Genomic DNA, 17,021 nt, shown 5'->3' with positions numbered 1-17,021 from the left:
TGCTTGTTTGGGTTCTTTCCCTACCTGTATGTATGTCTGTGCTGATGAAGGGGATACAGCTCAGTGTGTGTGAGTGCTGCGAGGCAGGTATTAGCACTGACAGATCGCACCGTTAATTGCTAATTGTGTTTCTCATTAGGTGCAGGGGTGACAGGTGTTGTTAGTGTGTTGTGAGTTTTCCGGCGCTCTCTCATGACTTGTGCTATCTACCCCCGTGCTCCACCGCCGATCCACACGCTAATGGCTCCCCCGAGATCTGCCATCAGCCCCTGCCCTGGGCTCGATGCAGCGAGAGGTCGACTTTAGATACTCTGTAACAGCCGTACATGAGGTCGCAGTGGGATGTGGTTTCCTGTATTACTTTGTTTGTCAGTTTTCACATATAGACTCAATCTATTTTGTTGAGTAAAGTAATATATACATATTAACATTTGAACTATGGTTCATGGAAGCAAATTGGTTCTTAACTGTATACTTGACATTGACAATGCTCTCTTTCCTTTTTCTCCTGATACTTATACTTATTCAAAGAATACAACACCAACCAGCTGTACTCAATGGTACATAGTGGTTACTTGGTTGCTTGCTTCAATGAATCCCGAATAAAACAGTATTTTGTCACTCACAATCAAAATGATTTTACTATGGAGATAAATCCTGTTCTCTTTACCTTTCACATGACAAGAAAGAGAGTTCTAATGTACATACGATGTGAGGGTTTCAAATGAGTATTAGAAAGGGGGTTCCCCAAGGCTCCAATTTAGGGCCTGTTTTGTTCAGCGTTCATCTAAATGGTATCGGCAAGGCTGTGAAATACCATTTCACTGCAGAACCTATGACATTCTATAAAATGTGCGTTGAGGACAATACAATGTTTGAGTTCCATGGTTCGTTCCCTGACATTACACAAATTGTGTTCCCTGACATTACACAAATTGTGTTCCCTGATGTTCCTACGATGTCCCAAACTGTTTTAAAATAGTAAATAAATCGTCATGGCAAAAAAATCCATGCCTTCTTCTACATTATCTTCCTGGATGCAACTGGCTTTAGCCCCGAGGTCCTGGCCTAACCACATGGCTGAATCAGTGGGTCAGTAGTGGCAGTGATAGCTTGTCTAATAGAATATCCTGGGTTGATTGTTTTGGTGATTGGTAATTATTATTGTTGCTGAGACCCTGGTGTCCCCGTTTACCTCTCCCTGCTCCTCTGGTGAGCTGTGTTTTCACCGGCTACTAATTACAACCTGAGGCCCTGTCCCCACACGGCCAGAGTCTGAGACGTCCCCCCAGTGTCACCTCTGTGTCCCCCACCACTGCCATTAGCCGCACTTTACAGACAGTATTAGCCCAGATATTAGCGCCTCGCCGGCCCACCTGCTGCCCTTATGGGACACTCTCATTGTACCCCTATGTGGGTCTGTTCTGTGCTATTGGGGAATGGGGACTATCGGGGCACATTGCGTTAATAATAATAATGCCCCCCCCAGGCACTATCCCAGTCCCTACGTACACAGTCCCGCTAACGAAGTGTCTCAGTCAGGGTCCTGTGCGCCAATAAGCCCTTCCCCAGGGAACGGCATGTCTCGTTCACACAATGCACAATAGCGCCAACCCCTCATCCCCTGATCCCCTCCTGCTTTGTTAGATTGACTCTTCCTCACCCCCACCCCACCTCCTTCTCTCTCTGTCTATGCCCGTTGGTCTTCCTTTGATGTCACCTGAGTAGGTTACTCTTGACTTTGTCTCTGTAGTAGACACTCCCTCCATTTCTCCCTCGCTCCCCTTGTGAGAGTGACTCCAGGGAGCCCACACCTCCTTTGTCGTGAGATCACTCTGCCCCTCTGGGTATTTTTATTTTCCTGTTCACACAGCAGATCCATCCAGTGCCAATTACCTCATCATTTCCACCAACTAATTTATCAGGCTCAGCAGTGTGGCCTTCTTTCTTGCCACTGCAAATTCATTTTAAGATATATGATTTAGTGTTATATTTCCATAGAAATGTAAAGAGCATTTTTTATTGTTTACTTACCTCGTGTTTACTTTTGATTAAAAATGCTCAATGGAGAGGACAAACATCTTGTTATATTGCCCAAGCCGAAAAGTGTTTAACTAAGCTTTTGAGGTCGACATCAAGTGTTCTGATTAAACATCTTATGCAACAATTGAATTTATATATACTGAAGAAAAATATAAGTGCAACATGCAACAATTTCAAAGATTTTACTGAGTTACAGTCAATTGAAATGAATTAATTAGGCCCTAATCTATCAATTCCGCATGACTGAGTACCGATATGCATCTGTTGGTCACAGAAACCTTCAAAAAAAGGTAGGGAAGTTGATCATTAAACCAGTCAGTATCTAGTGTGACCACCATTTGCCTGATGCAGCGAGACACATCTCCTTCGCATAGAGATGATCAGGCTGTTGATTGTGGCCTGTGGAATGGTGTCCAACTCCTCTTCAATGGCTGTGCTAAGTTTCTGGATATTTGCGGGAACTGAAACATTCTGTCGTACACGTCAATTCAGAGCATCCCAACATGCTCATTAGGTGACATGTCTGTTGAGTATGCCTGCCAGAGAAGAACTGGGACATTTTCAGCTTCCAGGAATTGTGTTCAGATCCTTAGACATGGGGCTGTGCATTATCATTGTGAAACATGAGGTGATGGCGGCAGATGAATGGCACGACAATGGGCCTCAGGATCTCATCACGGTATCTCTGCATTCAAATTGCCATCGATAAAATGCTATTGTGTTCGTTGTCCGTAGCTTACGCCTGCCCATACCACAACCCCTCTGCCTCCATGGGGCACTCTGTTCTCAGCATTGACATCAGCAAACCTCTCACTCACATGTCTGCCATCTGCCTGGTACAGTTGAAACCAGGATTAATCAGTGAAGAGGACACCTCTCCAGCATGCCAGTGGCCATCAAAGGTGAGCATTTGCCCACTGAAGTTGGTTACGATGCCGAACTGCAGTCAGGTCAAGACCCTGGTGAGGACGACGAGCACACAGATGAGCTTCCCTGGTGGATAGATTATCTTGGCAAAGGAGAAATGCTCACTGAAAGGGATGTGAACAAATTTGTGCACAAAATTTGAGAGAAATACTTTTTTTTGTGTATGGAAAATGTCTGGGATCTTTTATTTCACACCTTAAAAATATAATAAAGTGCCCGTGCCAACTCCTTTAAGTAAAACCATGAATATCTGTGATAAAGGAACAACCTCCACTGTACTTCAAATAAGCCCATACTGTTATAGCTGTTATAGGTGTTAACAATAGAACAGTACCATGGATCTCTGAGAGGTTTTCCTGGAGTGCCCCAACGCCACTCACTCTTTGATCCCCCCTGGAGGCTTGGACAGGCGTCAGTAGAGGTTGGTACGGTGCACAGATCTGATTGAGTATGACAGTAGATCCCTGAACAAGGCTGAAGTGTCCAGACACATCTTTGTCCCCATCACACAGACCGATGTGTCAAGTAGATTTAAGTTATCTACTGCATGTCTATACAACTTCAATCTAATCGGATATGTCACGCATGTCATACTCAAGCTCTCAATGAGGTGACCTGGCAGTACACGACAAAACAGTCTGCGATATGATTTGTGTAACATTGTTCTCACACCTATATGTGGTGTGTATTGACATAAACAGCTACTGTACTACCAGTGAAATGTTTATGTTTGGATATAACACCATTACATACTGTAGTGGATAACTTTTTTCAAATCTAATCTCTAGCTTTGTCTTGACACTATCGCATTGGCTAGAGTTAGGCTAAGGGTTAAGTTTAGGGTTAAGGTTAGGGCTAGCGTTCGTGGATAGTTAGTTGAAATGTTGTTGACAGTTATTGAACATCTACTTGGGACTATCCAAATAAAGTGTTACTGTTGTTTCTTTTAACAGACGTTCAAGCTCTCTATACTGTGATCTATATAGAATTTGTCCATAATAAGGTTTCACTGCCATTCCGCTCCTAGTTTACTCCTTGCCATTCATCGTGTCACTTCATCACTTAAATAGCCAATAATCTGTGCAACACAACAACAGTCTATTTAGATCTTCTCTTTCTTCTGGCAAATACTATTTAAACAACCTGGTAAACATGTCTGTCTTAATTCATTATTCTCCTCCCCATCATGATCAAGCCTCTCGATTTAATGAGGCAAATAGATATTTCTGCAGTGATTGTCTCTCTCCCTCAAAGTATTAAGACTATTAAATGGACACATCTGTTTTTAATTAGGAGCTAAAGTCACCTCGACGCTGCCTTCCATTTTAATGTACTTTGAGCAGTGATTCCATCATGCCCCCCCCCCCCCCCCCGACAAACAATGCAGTGTTTCTCTGCGGCTCTCAGTAAACAATGGCCTAAAATTAGATAAGTAAAGGAAGGATGAAACAATTCTACTGGCATACAAGAGACACTGCAGTGCACAGAAAGGTCTATCCTGCTCATTCATTTGATTGTAGGGTTATGTCCAACAGTATAATGATGTACATTAGATAATTGTCCCATCCTTCTTTTATGTAATTATAGACAATAGCATCTCAGGGATTTGTCGATAGAGAGAGTAGGCAATAGTATGAGCTGTTTCGGTTTGGTTCCTGTTGCTAAATCAAATCGAAGTTGATTGATCTCGTACACAGTTTTGCAGATGTTATCGCAGGTGCAGCGGAATGCTTGTGTCTCTAGGTTCTATGTGGCCTAATAGCACCTTGGACGTTTGCGTCAGAGATTTATAGGCACAAATATCAATACATTTTGTTTTGTGGCCTTACAAATAATGCCAACATATCAGTGATCCTCAAGATGCATAAGCATCTGCTGATCATTTGGTACCCCTATAGGGTTACACTACCCCTCCAGTAGTGTAACCCTATAGGGGTACCATGATAAAGGTTAGTCGATGAAGCATGATGTTAGTTTTTGAACATGAGGCATATGTGCATACGGCTGCAAGCAGTCAGATCCTCACTGAAGGGAAAGGTGGTGCATTGTGGGATGCTGCTTTTGGTTAGTTGAGGAGGGAAGCAGGCAGTTGTGAGACTCCGGGAGGCAGCTCTCAGAGCCAGGCCCCTGTAGAATAACCCATGATTGGAAGGCAGAACTCATGAGAACCTTCTGTGTAGGGATGCTACGGCGCTTGATTTAGCTCCACCTGCCACCTAGTGGAGTAGAGGAGCTTTTGTGAGAGAGACTGTTGTAGCTCAGGCTTTTACGTTTTAACCAGTGCATACAGTATATGAAAGCCAGTATCTCAGGTCTTGTGCACTAGATATTAGTCTGGCCATTTTGAGTAACTGAAACCATTTGTTTGTCCTTTTGAAAGGCTTTGTTGGTGAGGTGTTCTTGATTTTTTTTTCATTAAAAGGCATGTATTATTTATGTGGAACACATGCTGTGTCATTGTTGGGGGTCTGAGTTCAATGGGCTAATAGACAGGCTGAAAAGGGGCTAATAGACAGGCTGAATCCTGCATACTTGTTATACACTATAACAGATACAGGTGTGTTGTGAGAATTTGAATTACAAGTGGGCCTGTTGTGTATGCAGGCAGAGAAATAATTATCTGCAGGGCAAATCATGTTTATTTTAGAGTCTTTCACAGAGGAACCAAAATGAGGCTATGCTGTTTTTTCTGAGATAGCACCCAAACAATATAAGATGCCTTATGTGCTCTTTATAGAGGAACAACATGTGAATATATAACCCACACATCCATAACTGACATCCCAGTCAGTATGCAACTGTCCCCCTGTATGGATGTCTTAACCTTCAGTTTATCATATTCCCTTGTGACAACATTATGCCTGCAGTACCGCCTACGGCCACTGAGGGTCAATATAACACCTCTTATTGAAACGTTCTTACGAGGAATGTAGAGAGCATTGATTATTACCTTAAACATCACAGGCACATGACAAGGATTTGGTACTACCAAACATGTTCTAGTTTGGAAAGTACAGCTGTTTTAATTGTTTAGTTGTGTCCCACATTTTCGTATGTTTGTTTTGGTAGGCTACTATACACTGAATGTACAAAAAATGAGGAACACTTTCCTAATATTGAGTTGCACCCCTTTTGCCCTCGTCAGGGCATGGACTCTGCAAGGTGTCGAAAGTGTCCCACAGGGAAGCTGTCCCATGTTGACTCCAATGCGTCCCACAGTTGTGTCAAGTTGGCTGGATGTTCTTTGGGTGGTGGATCATTCTTTATACACACAGGAAACTGTTGAGCGTGAAAAAAAACCCAGCAGCTTTGCAGTTCTAACCAGACTCAAATCGGTGCACCTGGCACCTACTACCATACCCAGTTCAAAGGCACTTAAATATTTTGTCTTGCCCATTCACCCTCTGAATAGCACACAAGTAATCGATGTCTCAATTGTCTCAAGGCTTAAAAATCCTTCTTTAACCTGTCACCTTCTCTTCATCTACATTAATTTAAGTTTCCCTCACTAACTTTAAACATCAGCTATCTGAGCAGCTAACCGATTGCTGCAGCTGTACATAGTCCATCTGTAAATAGCCCACCCAATCTGCCTACCTCATCCCCATATTGTTTTTATTTACTTTTCTGCTCTTTTGCACACCAGTATCTCTACTTGCACATCATCATCTGCTCATCTATCTCTCCAGTATTAATCTGCTAAATTGTAATTATTTCGCTACCATGGCCTATTTATTGCCTTACCTCCTCACGCCATTTGCACACACTATATAGACTTTTTTTTCTATTGTGTTATTGACTGTACGCTTGTTTATTCCATGTGTAACTCTTTGTTGTTGTTTGTGTCGCACTGCTTTGCTTTATCTTGGTCAGGTCGCAGTTCTAAATGAGAACTTGTTCTAAACTAGCTTGCCTGGTTAAATAAAGGTGAAATAAAATTAAGTGGATTTAACAGGTGACATCAATCAGGGATCGTAGCTTTCACCTGGTTAGTCTGTCATGGAAAGAGCAGTGCTCCTAATGTTTTGTACACTCATTTTATATGCCATGGGTGGGTTGTAAAGTGGTAGCCTAATGTGATCTAGGCCCTTTCTCTCAAAGTAACTTTGATCCTTCCCCTAAACACCCTGACCCACACTTCTTTTCACATTTGTAAAAGCATTAATGGGTAGGCCACATAAGACATCTATATCCAGTGAATTTCTTTTTGATCACTCAAAAGCTTTCACAAGTCCTTTAACATGTCTATTTTTGACTCAAGCCAAGTCACTTTGAGACTAATCATTTAACGATCTGAGGCCTAAGAGGAAGAGAGTCGGTCATGTCTGAGGATGACACTCTCACAGATCCAGTCAAGGAGAGATAATGATATTTATGAAAGAAAGCAGAATAATTGGTGTGTTTTCAACCCCCACTCTGTCTAGCCTGGAATACAAACTGGAATACCCTGTTTCACTTTCACTGCCATGATAAAACTGGAGTTCGTGCAGCAGTGTGACAGTGAAAGGAACGGAAGACCAGTCAACGCTGGATCCCTTGTCAAGGTTCTGCTATGTTAGTTACCAAAAATATGCACAGTATTCCTCTAACAGATTTTAGGGTCAAGATGGTAGCTTGGATTGGTAGTCTGACATGGCATCGCCACTTCCCCAGGTATCTCGATTGTATGTTGATATGTAAATACATTACTGTTTTATGATCAGTGTGTATGGTACACATTGGTCGACGTGACAGCTTCATCTGTGAGACAGACAGCGTGAGAACATTGGGTGGTCAGAGCTGTTCAATGTCATTTTGACAATGCAAAACTTGAAACTCTTGATGTGGAATATTTCCACTTTACAGTTTAACTAGACAACTTGTTAAAGAATGACATAAACAGAGCACCCTGCAGACCTAGCTTGCATACATGTGGTCCATTAAGCTTCTCTTGAGATAAGCACACAATTTGTCCTGTATAGCTTTATAGTTGATGGGGGGAACATGGTGTTGTTCACCACGTTGTTAGCAGACGAGCAATTCCCTGGACATGCCAGCCGCTAGCTAAACTGATAAGCAGCTAGCTATCTACACATCTCTTTATGTGGAGGCAGAAAAATACTCTCGGTGTTAGCATTAGCTCTGGGAGAGCTCTATCTTTTTGTGGGCCTTTTTCTCTGAATACTCTTTCTAGTCTTGAGGCTTATGCCCCCGGGCATGATTGCGGTGCTTAGTCTGCAGAGAGGCGCATAGCACTGAGTGCTCTGGATGACCAACACAGGTTTTCTACAAAGGGGACCGTCGAGCGAGAGCAATACGCTCTGGCACGTGCAGTTTAGTGACTGGCAGAGCATGAATTATTCACCGTGAAAAGATAGTATCTTTCTAATACAGGGCTACTGTTTGTTCAGTTGCCTCTGGTTATTCCTAGAGAACGTTGCACAGAAGCCTGACCCATAAATCAGTTATGGATCAAAAGTCTATTTTCTCTGTGGGTTAAGAAATGACATTTCTCTTGCTCACAGTGGCAGAATAGGAGTTTTGAGTGAGCATTGAAAAGGGATGAATGTGGATCGATGGGAGCAGAGCAGAGCTGAGAGAAGGTACTGGCTGACTTTGGCTCCATAGCCTTTGCTTAGTCCAAGGCATCTCCCGGCCATCACGCCATGGCATGCCGGCCGGATGTAGCTCCCGAGAATGAGGCCTGGTCCACAGCTAGACTAATGGCCTCCACTGCTTCATCACGAAGACCACAGGGAGACTCGCTTCTCAGGCCAGACCAGCGACCAGAGGATTGCACGTACAAGTGCATCTCGGGCCAGCTCACAAGTCTATAGTAGTCTACAGTGCCTTGCAAGCACAACTGCATAAACAAAACAAACACATACAGCATGAAAGGCTGTCTGTCCTAAAGCAAACGTTGGATAGTTTATTTATTAGCCAATGCATCACCCACTAAATATCTAAGTTTAGACCTTTCACAATGTTACAAAGCAGATCTATTCCAAACGTTCAGATTTATATATGGGGAATGTGTCCTCACTGGTTGTTGACGTGATCTGCGAGGCCCTGTCTTGTCTGTGGTGCGACTGACACTAACACGGGCATCCAGAATGGCATTCGAATGGAATCCATTCCCCTCTCTTCTTTGAGATTGTTTAACAGTAAAGTTTGTATTCGTTTATACACAGGTTGCCTTGTTTTCAGGTATAGTCATAAAATAAAAAAACATTATACCCAGATTTGAGTCATTGCTATAGATGGTGCAGCTGAACTGACATGAATCCCAATTCTCCATATGAGGACTATGTTTAATTTATAGAAATGTATGACAAAAATACTGTTCAAAAGGTTCATCCTCAACATGACGGGGGAACACACTACCTGCCCTCCAGGACACCTACAGCACCCAGTGTCACAGGAAGGCCAAGATCATCAAGGACCTCAGCCACCCGAGCCACGGCCTGTTCACCCCACTACTATCTAGAAGGCAGAGACAGTATAGGTGCATCAAAGCTGGGACAGAGAATGAGAAACAGCTTCTATTTCCAAGCCATCAGACGGTTAAACATTCACCACTAGCTGGCCTCCGCCCAGTACCATGCCCTGAACTTTAGTCATGGTTCTAACCGGGTACCACCCCGTACTTTACCCTGCATCTTAGAGACTGCTGCCCTATGTACATACTGTAGTCATTAAACACTGGTCACTTGAATAATGTTTACATACGGTTTTACCCACATATATATATATATATATATATATATATACACTGTATTCTAGTCCTGGCTTATCCTATAGAATGTCTTTTTAATTATTTGTTCAGGAGTGTTTTTTTTATTGCAAGGTATTACTGCACATCTGCAAATCTGTGTTTGCTTTGATCTATTCTAAATGCTATTTTGTGGTGCTGTACTCTGGTTTGACTTACAGGGGACAATCTTTCTGCTTTTCTAAGAACATGTCCTGGGGCCTTTGTCCTGTGATGTGTTGGGGTGCTTGTTTTTCTGTGCTGACCAGTGACCACAATGCAGTGGTCTATCAGGGAAATAAAGTGGAAACAGAGTGACAAAAAAAAGAAGAAGAATTGTGTCTATGTTTTTATGGGTTATCAGCTGTGTGTGCAGGTCTGTGTGTATCTGAGAACATGTGCCAGACACGCCTGTGGTTCGCTAGATATCCCTAGGCTCTTTCCACTCCTATCAGCACACTGTTAACAAATCTATAGAGATCCTTCAGTTCCTCCAGCAGGTCCATGCGATGGCTGGGATATCCAGACCCTGCCTGCCCGAGAACAGTAATAGCATTAATACAACAGAAAACAGCACACTGTAGAATTGAATCTGACACCAGAAACGATTTAACGTGGTTTATTCTGAAGGTTTCAGGAATTAACAGAAAAGCAAAACCGGTATTTTTTTCTTCTTTTTCTCTCCATCGGTAAAAATGGTTAACAACAGTTATAAATACAACAGTCACAGCACTGACGTTTCTGAATAACTTTTTGTCTCAGTGTGGGCCCAGTTAAAACACTGGTGGGTGAGATCCAGAGGTGGCGGTGGGTGGCTAAAGTTGACCAGGAGCAACGCTGTTTCAGCACTGTGGAGAGAATGAACAAAATACAAACTAGAAGCAACTGGTGGGCAAAAGCAGATTAAAGAGGGATGTGAGGAAGAGCATCTCTTTCCTCACCATCCATCCCTTTTGTTGACTGATTGGTAGCAATGAGGCACAGTCATATATGAAACCGTATTCATGAATAGGGTGCTAGTTTGTTACCAGGACGGGTTGAGAAGCTATTATTACTTTGTACACCTTACTCAAGCCTCTCACGTGGAATGGTGAAATGATACCAAAACGTAGACCTAACAAGTTATTCTCTCCATGGTTCCTTCCCTAAGCAGTTGCGCCACCCTTTGGACCACACACTGAGGTTGAAAGTCTCTATCCGTCCCTCGTCTCGACAAAGGAACTCTCCAGTGGGAAAGTGTAAAGGACACCACAATTTCATTTGTACAAACAAATAAAATAGTTATTTTTCATGGACAAGCCATTTCCTTTACAAAATAAATCTTATTTCTCAAGAATATAATAATAAAATGAAGCACGCTGCAAAAAAAGTAACAGAACTCCATATATAAAGATACTATTTTGGCAGACAAGAACAAGTTCATTCTTGTAAACAGCTCTCGCCTCCCTTTTCTTCTTTCCTTCTCTCCATTGTTCCCGTTTCCCATTACATTCACAGCTCTAATTTCTGGTTGGTCAGAAACCCGTAAATTGTGCTTAAGAAATCCTTGGACCCTTTAGAGCGGCTCTCCTAGGGTCAGACCCTGGGGTCTGCCTGTAAATAAGTGCACTCTCTCTACAGTAGGTCACGGCTTTAAGACTGTCCCGTGGCTGCAAGTTCACTTGACCCTCCTAGTTGACCTGCAACATCTTGCTGTTGGACGTTGAGGTGGGCAGGAGGGGTTAAGGGCTTTTTGTGTGGTACCTGGTTAAGCAAAGGGAGGTTTGAGTGAGATTGGGGTGGGAATGGAATGGTTGTATACGACACTGGAATAAGAATAGTTGTGTGGCAACGGCACTAGAACAGGTACACTGTAGTCAGGTTTGAGTGGGACTGCGGTAAGGAGGTTTATGTATGCCACTAGGGTAGGGCAAGGGGCTTGGAGGTATGAAGGGTTTAGGGCGTAAGCCTTCAGTTGTCCTCCTCAGAGAGCTCGTCCTCCCCCGTGGCTTTCTCAGGGATGGCGTCCAGGCTGCGTGGTCGGGCCCTGGACTCGGAGCCCGCCGTGCTCCCTGAAGGCCCGTCCTTACTGAGGTTACAGGTGAGGGCGGCATAGTGGATCTGCTTCAGGCTCTCCTGGACCTCACTCTTTGCGTGCTTCAGCAGGTCCGCCTGGCCCTGGAGGGGAGGAAGGGACATGACAGAAATGGCAATATAGAGACAATGGAGCATGTATTAACAACTTTAATCTCCAGTTTAAACCGAAAGACACAGGGTGAAACCAATTGTACCTTCAAAAAGGTCACGAAGCGAGAGAGTAGTGTGGTACTAACTGTTTAATCTTAGTTGTATGCGGTCAGACATTGGAGTCCTACACCTCCCCAATGCCCACGGAGCGTAACCGCTGCTTCTGTGTATAATGAATTATGCAGCGTAGCCAAACACTCACCAGGCACCAACTCAATTTCCCGGGGACCATGTATAAATGATGAGCCCAAACGCTCATGAGGTGAGCATGCAATTAACGCATGCAAATATCACAAATAAATATGCGGAAGGTCATTCCTCGATAATTACCCCTTGCATTGACACAGGGATTAAATGAACGGCATGAAGACAAATACATCAGACAGTGTGTGCAATCTAACTAGCTCAGACATAGGCTCTTATTCCACCGTGGTGCAGCTGAAAAACAAATGTCAATTTAAACCTTATGTCCCTTCTGTAAACAAACTCAAAAAATATTGTTTTTTCCTTATTTAGTGAAGCTCAACTGCACGGTGGAATCATAATCTCTGAAGTGTTCGCTCTGAAGTTGTTTCTTGAATTTAAATTCACTGCTTATGTCTGTCCTCAAAACAAACATTAAGTTAAACCTCTTACATGTAACTAAATGTAATCGAAAATGTAATCTTCGTAATCCCCCAAAGTAATTATTTATCATGAGATAAACAATAACTAGTAATGCTGCATACTCCAAGGTTAAACTCTCACTTTTCTAGTAAAACTAGTTAGAAATTGCAGAGCTGTAGTCACTATTGAGGACACAAGCTTAATTACACAGATCATATTTGGATTATTTCCTATTCAACAAAACTATGTATAAGGCTTGAAATTACATTTTTTCAAATCCATTAAGACTTCACCTTCCTTAGAACTGTAAAATACATATTTGTATATTTAGTGTTAGAGAAAATGGGCAAAGTTTCTAAAGGTCTCTCGATCAAAACATCGGCCCCATCGCTTTGAACATCTCTCGGAGCTCTAGCTTCACTTCCTGACCCTGTTAGGAACTCGCCTTTCATCTCATTTTAATATTCTCCATCTACGACAAACAACGTATTTGTTAATCTATTAATTCTTTAAGAAATATTACATAAGTATTCAGACCCTTTACTCAGTACTTTCTTGAAGCACATTTGGCAGCAATTAGAGCCGAGTCTTCTTGGGTATGACACTACAAGCTTGGCACACCTGTATTTGGGAGTTTCTCCCATTCTTCTCTGCAGATCCTCTCAAGCTCTGTGAGGTTGGATGGGAAGCGTTGCTGCACAGCTATTTTCAGGTCTCTCCAGAGATGTTAGATTGGCTTCAAGTCAGGGCTCTGGCTGGGCCATTCAAGGACATTCAGAGACTTGTCCCGAAGACACTCCTGCATTGTCTTGGCTGTGTGCTTAGGGTTGTTGTCCTGTTGGAAGGTGAACCTTCGCCCCAGTCAGAGCTCTGGAGCAGGTTTTCGTTAAGGAACTCTCCTCTTTGCCTCGATCCTGACTAGTCTCCCAGTCCTTGTCGCTGAAACCCCCCCCCCCACAGCATTATGCTGCCACCACCACACTTCACCGTAGGGATGGTGCCAGGTTTCCTTCGGACGTGACCCTTGGCATTCAAGCCAAAGAGTTCAATCTCAGTTTCATCAGACCATTGAATCTTGTTTCTTATGGTCTGAGAGTCTTTAAGGGCCTTTTGGCAAACGGGCTGTCATGTGCCTTTTATTGAGGAGTGGTTTCTGTCTGGCCACACAACCATAAAGGCCTGATTGGTGGAGTGCTGCAGAGATGGTTGTCCTTCTGGAAAGTTCTCCCATCTCCACAGACAAACTCTAGAGCTCTGTCAAAGTGACCATCAGGTTCTTGGCCACCTCCCTGACCAAGGCCCTTCCCTGATTGCTCAGTTTAGCCGGGCGGTTCTGGCTCAGTTTGGCCGGGTGGTTGGTGGTTCCAAACTTCTTCCATTTAAGAATGACGGAGGCCAGTGTGTTTTTAGGGACCTTCAATGCTGCAGAAATCGTTCAGTACCCTTCCCCAGATCTGTGCCTCGACACAATCCTGTATCAGAGCTCCACGGACAATTCCTTTGGCTTGGTTTTTGCTCTGACATGCACCGTCAACTGTGGGACCTTATATAGACAGGTGTGTCTTTCCAAATCATGTCCATTCAATTGAATTTAGCACAAGTAGACTTCAATCAAGGTGTAGAAACATCAAGGATGATGAATGGAAACAGGATGCACCTGCGCTCAATATTGAGTCTCATAGCAAAGAGTCTGAATACTTACAAAAATAAGGTATCTGTTTTTTGTTATTAATACATTTTCTAAATATTTCTAAAAACCTGTTTTCGCTTTGTCATTATGGGGTATTGTGTGTAGATTGCTGACGAATGTGAATAAAGTCAAGGGGTCTGAATACTTTCCGAGGGCACTGTAGGCGAATTAAGTGGTAGGAGGGACATCCCTGCTGCAAGTGGTGTCAGATTTCACATCCTGCTTCATACAGGCAGAAGAGACATGCTTCCTGTGTCAGAATCAGGGCTATCACTCAATGCAAGCCATTTTGATCTACGGTGTCCACAGATCGATTTATACGTGATGGTTTTAAACGGTTTATTGGTAGCTAAAACAGATTAAACAAAAGCTAAATACTGTCACAAAAAAAGATTGCAGAAACAAATTACTCAAACTAGGTGGTCATTATCCTTACCTTGAGGATGGTTATGTTCCAGGTGAAGCTCTCCACAGCCTTGGCCAGCTTCCTGCCCTTCAGGCCCTCCTTTACCGCCATGTCATGGAGGTTCTCATGGAACGCCATCGCTGGGGAGAGAGGGGTCAGGGGACACATGAGTTTTACGCTCTGTATTCACACACATTTGTCACAGAGGCTAGCATTGACGTACAATGCATTTATATGCTAGGTTTTCATGAAATGTCAATTGGGGTTAGGCAAGTGTCAGCACTATGAGAAAAGTCTTAAGTTAAGGCCTTCACACATTTGGTTTCATTCTTGACGTGTGAGACAATGATAAAACACCAACACACTTTAGATGATTATACGTTAAGTATTCATTTCGGATTCAACCATCTGTCTCTGTCAGTTTTGTATGTTAGTCTCTCAGTGTACATAGAAATTACACCAGCCTGAAAACAGCTGCCCAGCAGACAACATGAGGAAGGAAGCAAAGCCGGTGAGGTCAAGATGGAGTGAGAGACATCTTCTTGAGAGCATGAGAGAAAGAGAGAGCAAGACTAGCATGGGCAGGGCAGACAGACACGTCATCCCCTCACTGTGGATTAGCATCAAGGTGCTGAGCAGAGGAGGGACTTGTCTCCCGAGGAGCTCCCTTCCTCCTCTCCTTCCCCTCTTCCCTCCTCTCTCTCGGACTGCGTGCTGCTCTCCGTTAGGATACACAGACGAACATTGCCGTGTGTTTCATTTGAGTCATGTTGCAGTGGAGTCCACAACATCAGAGCAACAGCTGAGGGTCTGGCCGTTAAGGTGCTCTGTAACGGGAGCTTGGTATACTACTGATAGTAGTTACCAGACTCAGCTGATGGCAGACACACACACACACAAACACAAGCTGAAACGGTCGGACTGAGCATGCTCAGATCTATCACGGGGCTCTATCAGCTCTGGGTCAGTTCCCAGCCCTGTTGCCGTTGTTTCCATGGCAACACCAAATACCATACATTTGAGATATACAGTGGGTGTGGGTTGGATGGATGGATGTGGAGGAGATTCTGAGGTCTGTGATATTGGCACTCCAGCAGTTAGCACATAGCTGACCTAGATGAAGAGTCTAGACAGAAAATGGCCCCAAAAAATGTTCACAAATTAGGCCCTGGTTGAGGCTATTATTGTATTCTCTTATAGAGAATGCGTAGGGCATAGACTTTTTTTTTTGGACCATACACAGTGCTAATAATCTGTTCCTCCCAGCCATTTTGAATTTGTGCACTGTGAAACATCTGAATGATTCCGGAATGATTATCCCCCACCCTCAGGTGTTGTGCTGCTGTAACTACAGTCACTACTGTTGTACTCATGAAGCATGACTGTGCTGGAAAGACACACACACAAACTCTCAGCAGGGGTTGCTTAGCAACGCAGTGTAGAGTGGGGGGGGGGGGGGGGGGGACTAATTCTGTAATTCTGAGCAAACCCTTTCAAACTCAATTCTCTGCAAGCGTATGCCCGCTGACAGAGACTGTATAGAGCCACCAAAAGGTTCTCAGTCACCTTTGACAGTCCATAACCGAGCGGCAGGTAGGAAAGGGGTTTGCCGTGGCCAATAACAATACAACAGGGATTAGCTTCTTTAGATGGTGTAATCTTCTCCCTCGTCTGCCTGGAGCTCAATAACTCAGCATAATGAACTTGGACCAGAGTGCCCAGTCATAGGAAATATTCATGAAACTGTTTCCCCAAGCTGTATTGTAGCCTAGGCTACAATGTTTACTAGCTTTATTAATAATGGATTGAATCGCAAAAGCAACACATTGATTGAGTGTCCCCAATCCTCCTGAATAGATGATGCATTTGACCCTGTAGAATAATCACCTACGGCATTTAATGGCCATTACTGTGATGGTGTTTTTCTATTCATCTTATGTTCCACATTTTCTCTTTAGCTTGTTTTTTTTTAGGCAGTTCGTAAAAGTTAACCTAGGTGGGATCTGTTATAAGCATTACTCTGTCCAGACTAGGTGTATTTTGGGGTTCAGCTATTGAATTGTCCCAGATGTACCCGTGTGAGTGTCAAGTATTGCATTTGATCTGTGCGCTTTAGACAGTAAGTCTAAAGGTGCGGCAGGATAGCCTAGTGGTTAGAACATTGGGCTAGTAACCGAAAGGTTGCAAGTTTGAATCCCCGAGCTGACAAGGAACAAATCTGTCGTTCTGCCCCTGAACAAGGCAGTTAACCCACTAGGCCATCATTGAAAATAAGAGTTTGTTCTCAACTGACTTGCCTAGTTAAATAAAGGTAAAATAAAATAAATAAGTACTGAGCTTTGTTTATTGTTACCCAGAGGGTCTTTTGAGGCGGGTTGTTCTCTCTGAGCAGT

At 43.5% G+C, this 17,021-nt stretch overlaps 1 protein-coding gene across 3 annotated transcripts in view; it reads right to left on the bottom strand.

Moving 5' to 3' along the window:
• Nucleotides 1-10,303: 10,303 nt before the first annotated feature.
• LOC110487926 (inactive phospholipase C-like protein 2) overlaps nucleotides 10,304-17,021 on the bottom strand; it is a 57,562-nt gene continuing 50,844 nt past the window's right edge. For all 3 annotated transcript variants that reach the window (XR_005036479.1, XM_021559846.2, XM_021559854.2), the window contains 2 exons: nucleotides 14,659-14,768; nucleotides 10,304-11,857 (listed from right to left, as the gene is read on the bottom strand). Coding sequence is in view for 2 of the 3 variants with exons in the window: in XM_021559846.2 (XP_021415521.2) it covers nucleotides 11,651-11,857; nucleotides 14,659-14,768 (317 nt within the window). In the remaining variant the exon portion in view is untranslated. The remainder of the gene's footprint in view (nucleotides 11,858-14,658; nucleotides 14,769-17,021) is intronic.

The sequence above is a fragment of the Oncorhynchus mykiss genome, chromosome 2, assembly GCF_013265735.2.
Source record: "Oncorhynchus mykiss isolate Arlee chromosome 2, USDA_OmykA_1.1, whole genome shotgun sequence".
Taxonomy (NCBI): Eukaryota; Metazoa; Chordata; class Actinopteri; order Salmoniformes; family Salmonidae; genus Oncorhynchus; species Oncorhynchus mykiss.
Note: the sequence above shows the minus strand (reverse complement) of the source record. Positions and strands in the feature narration are given on the sequence as shown.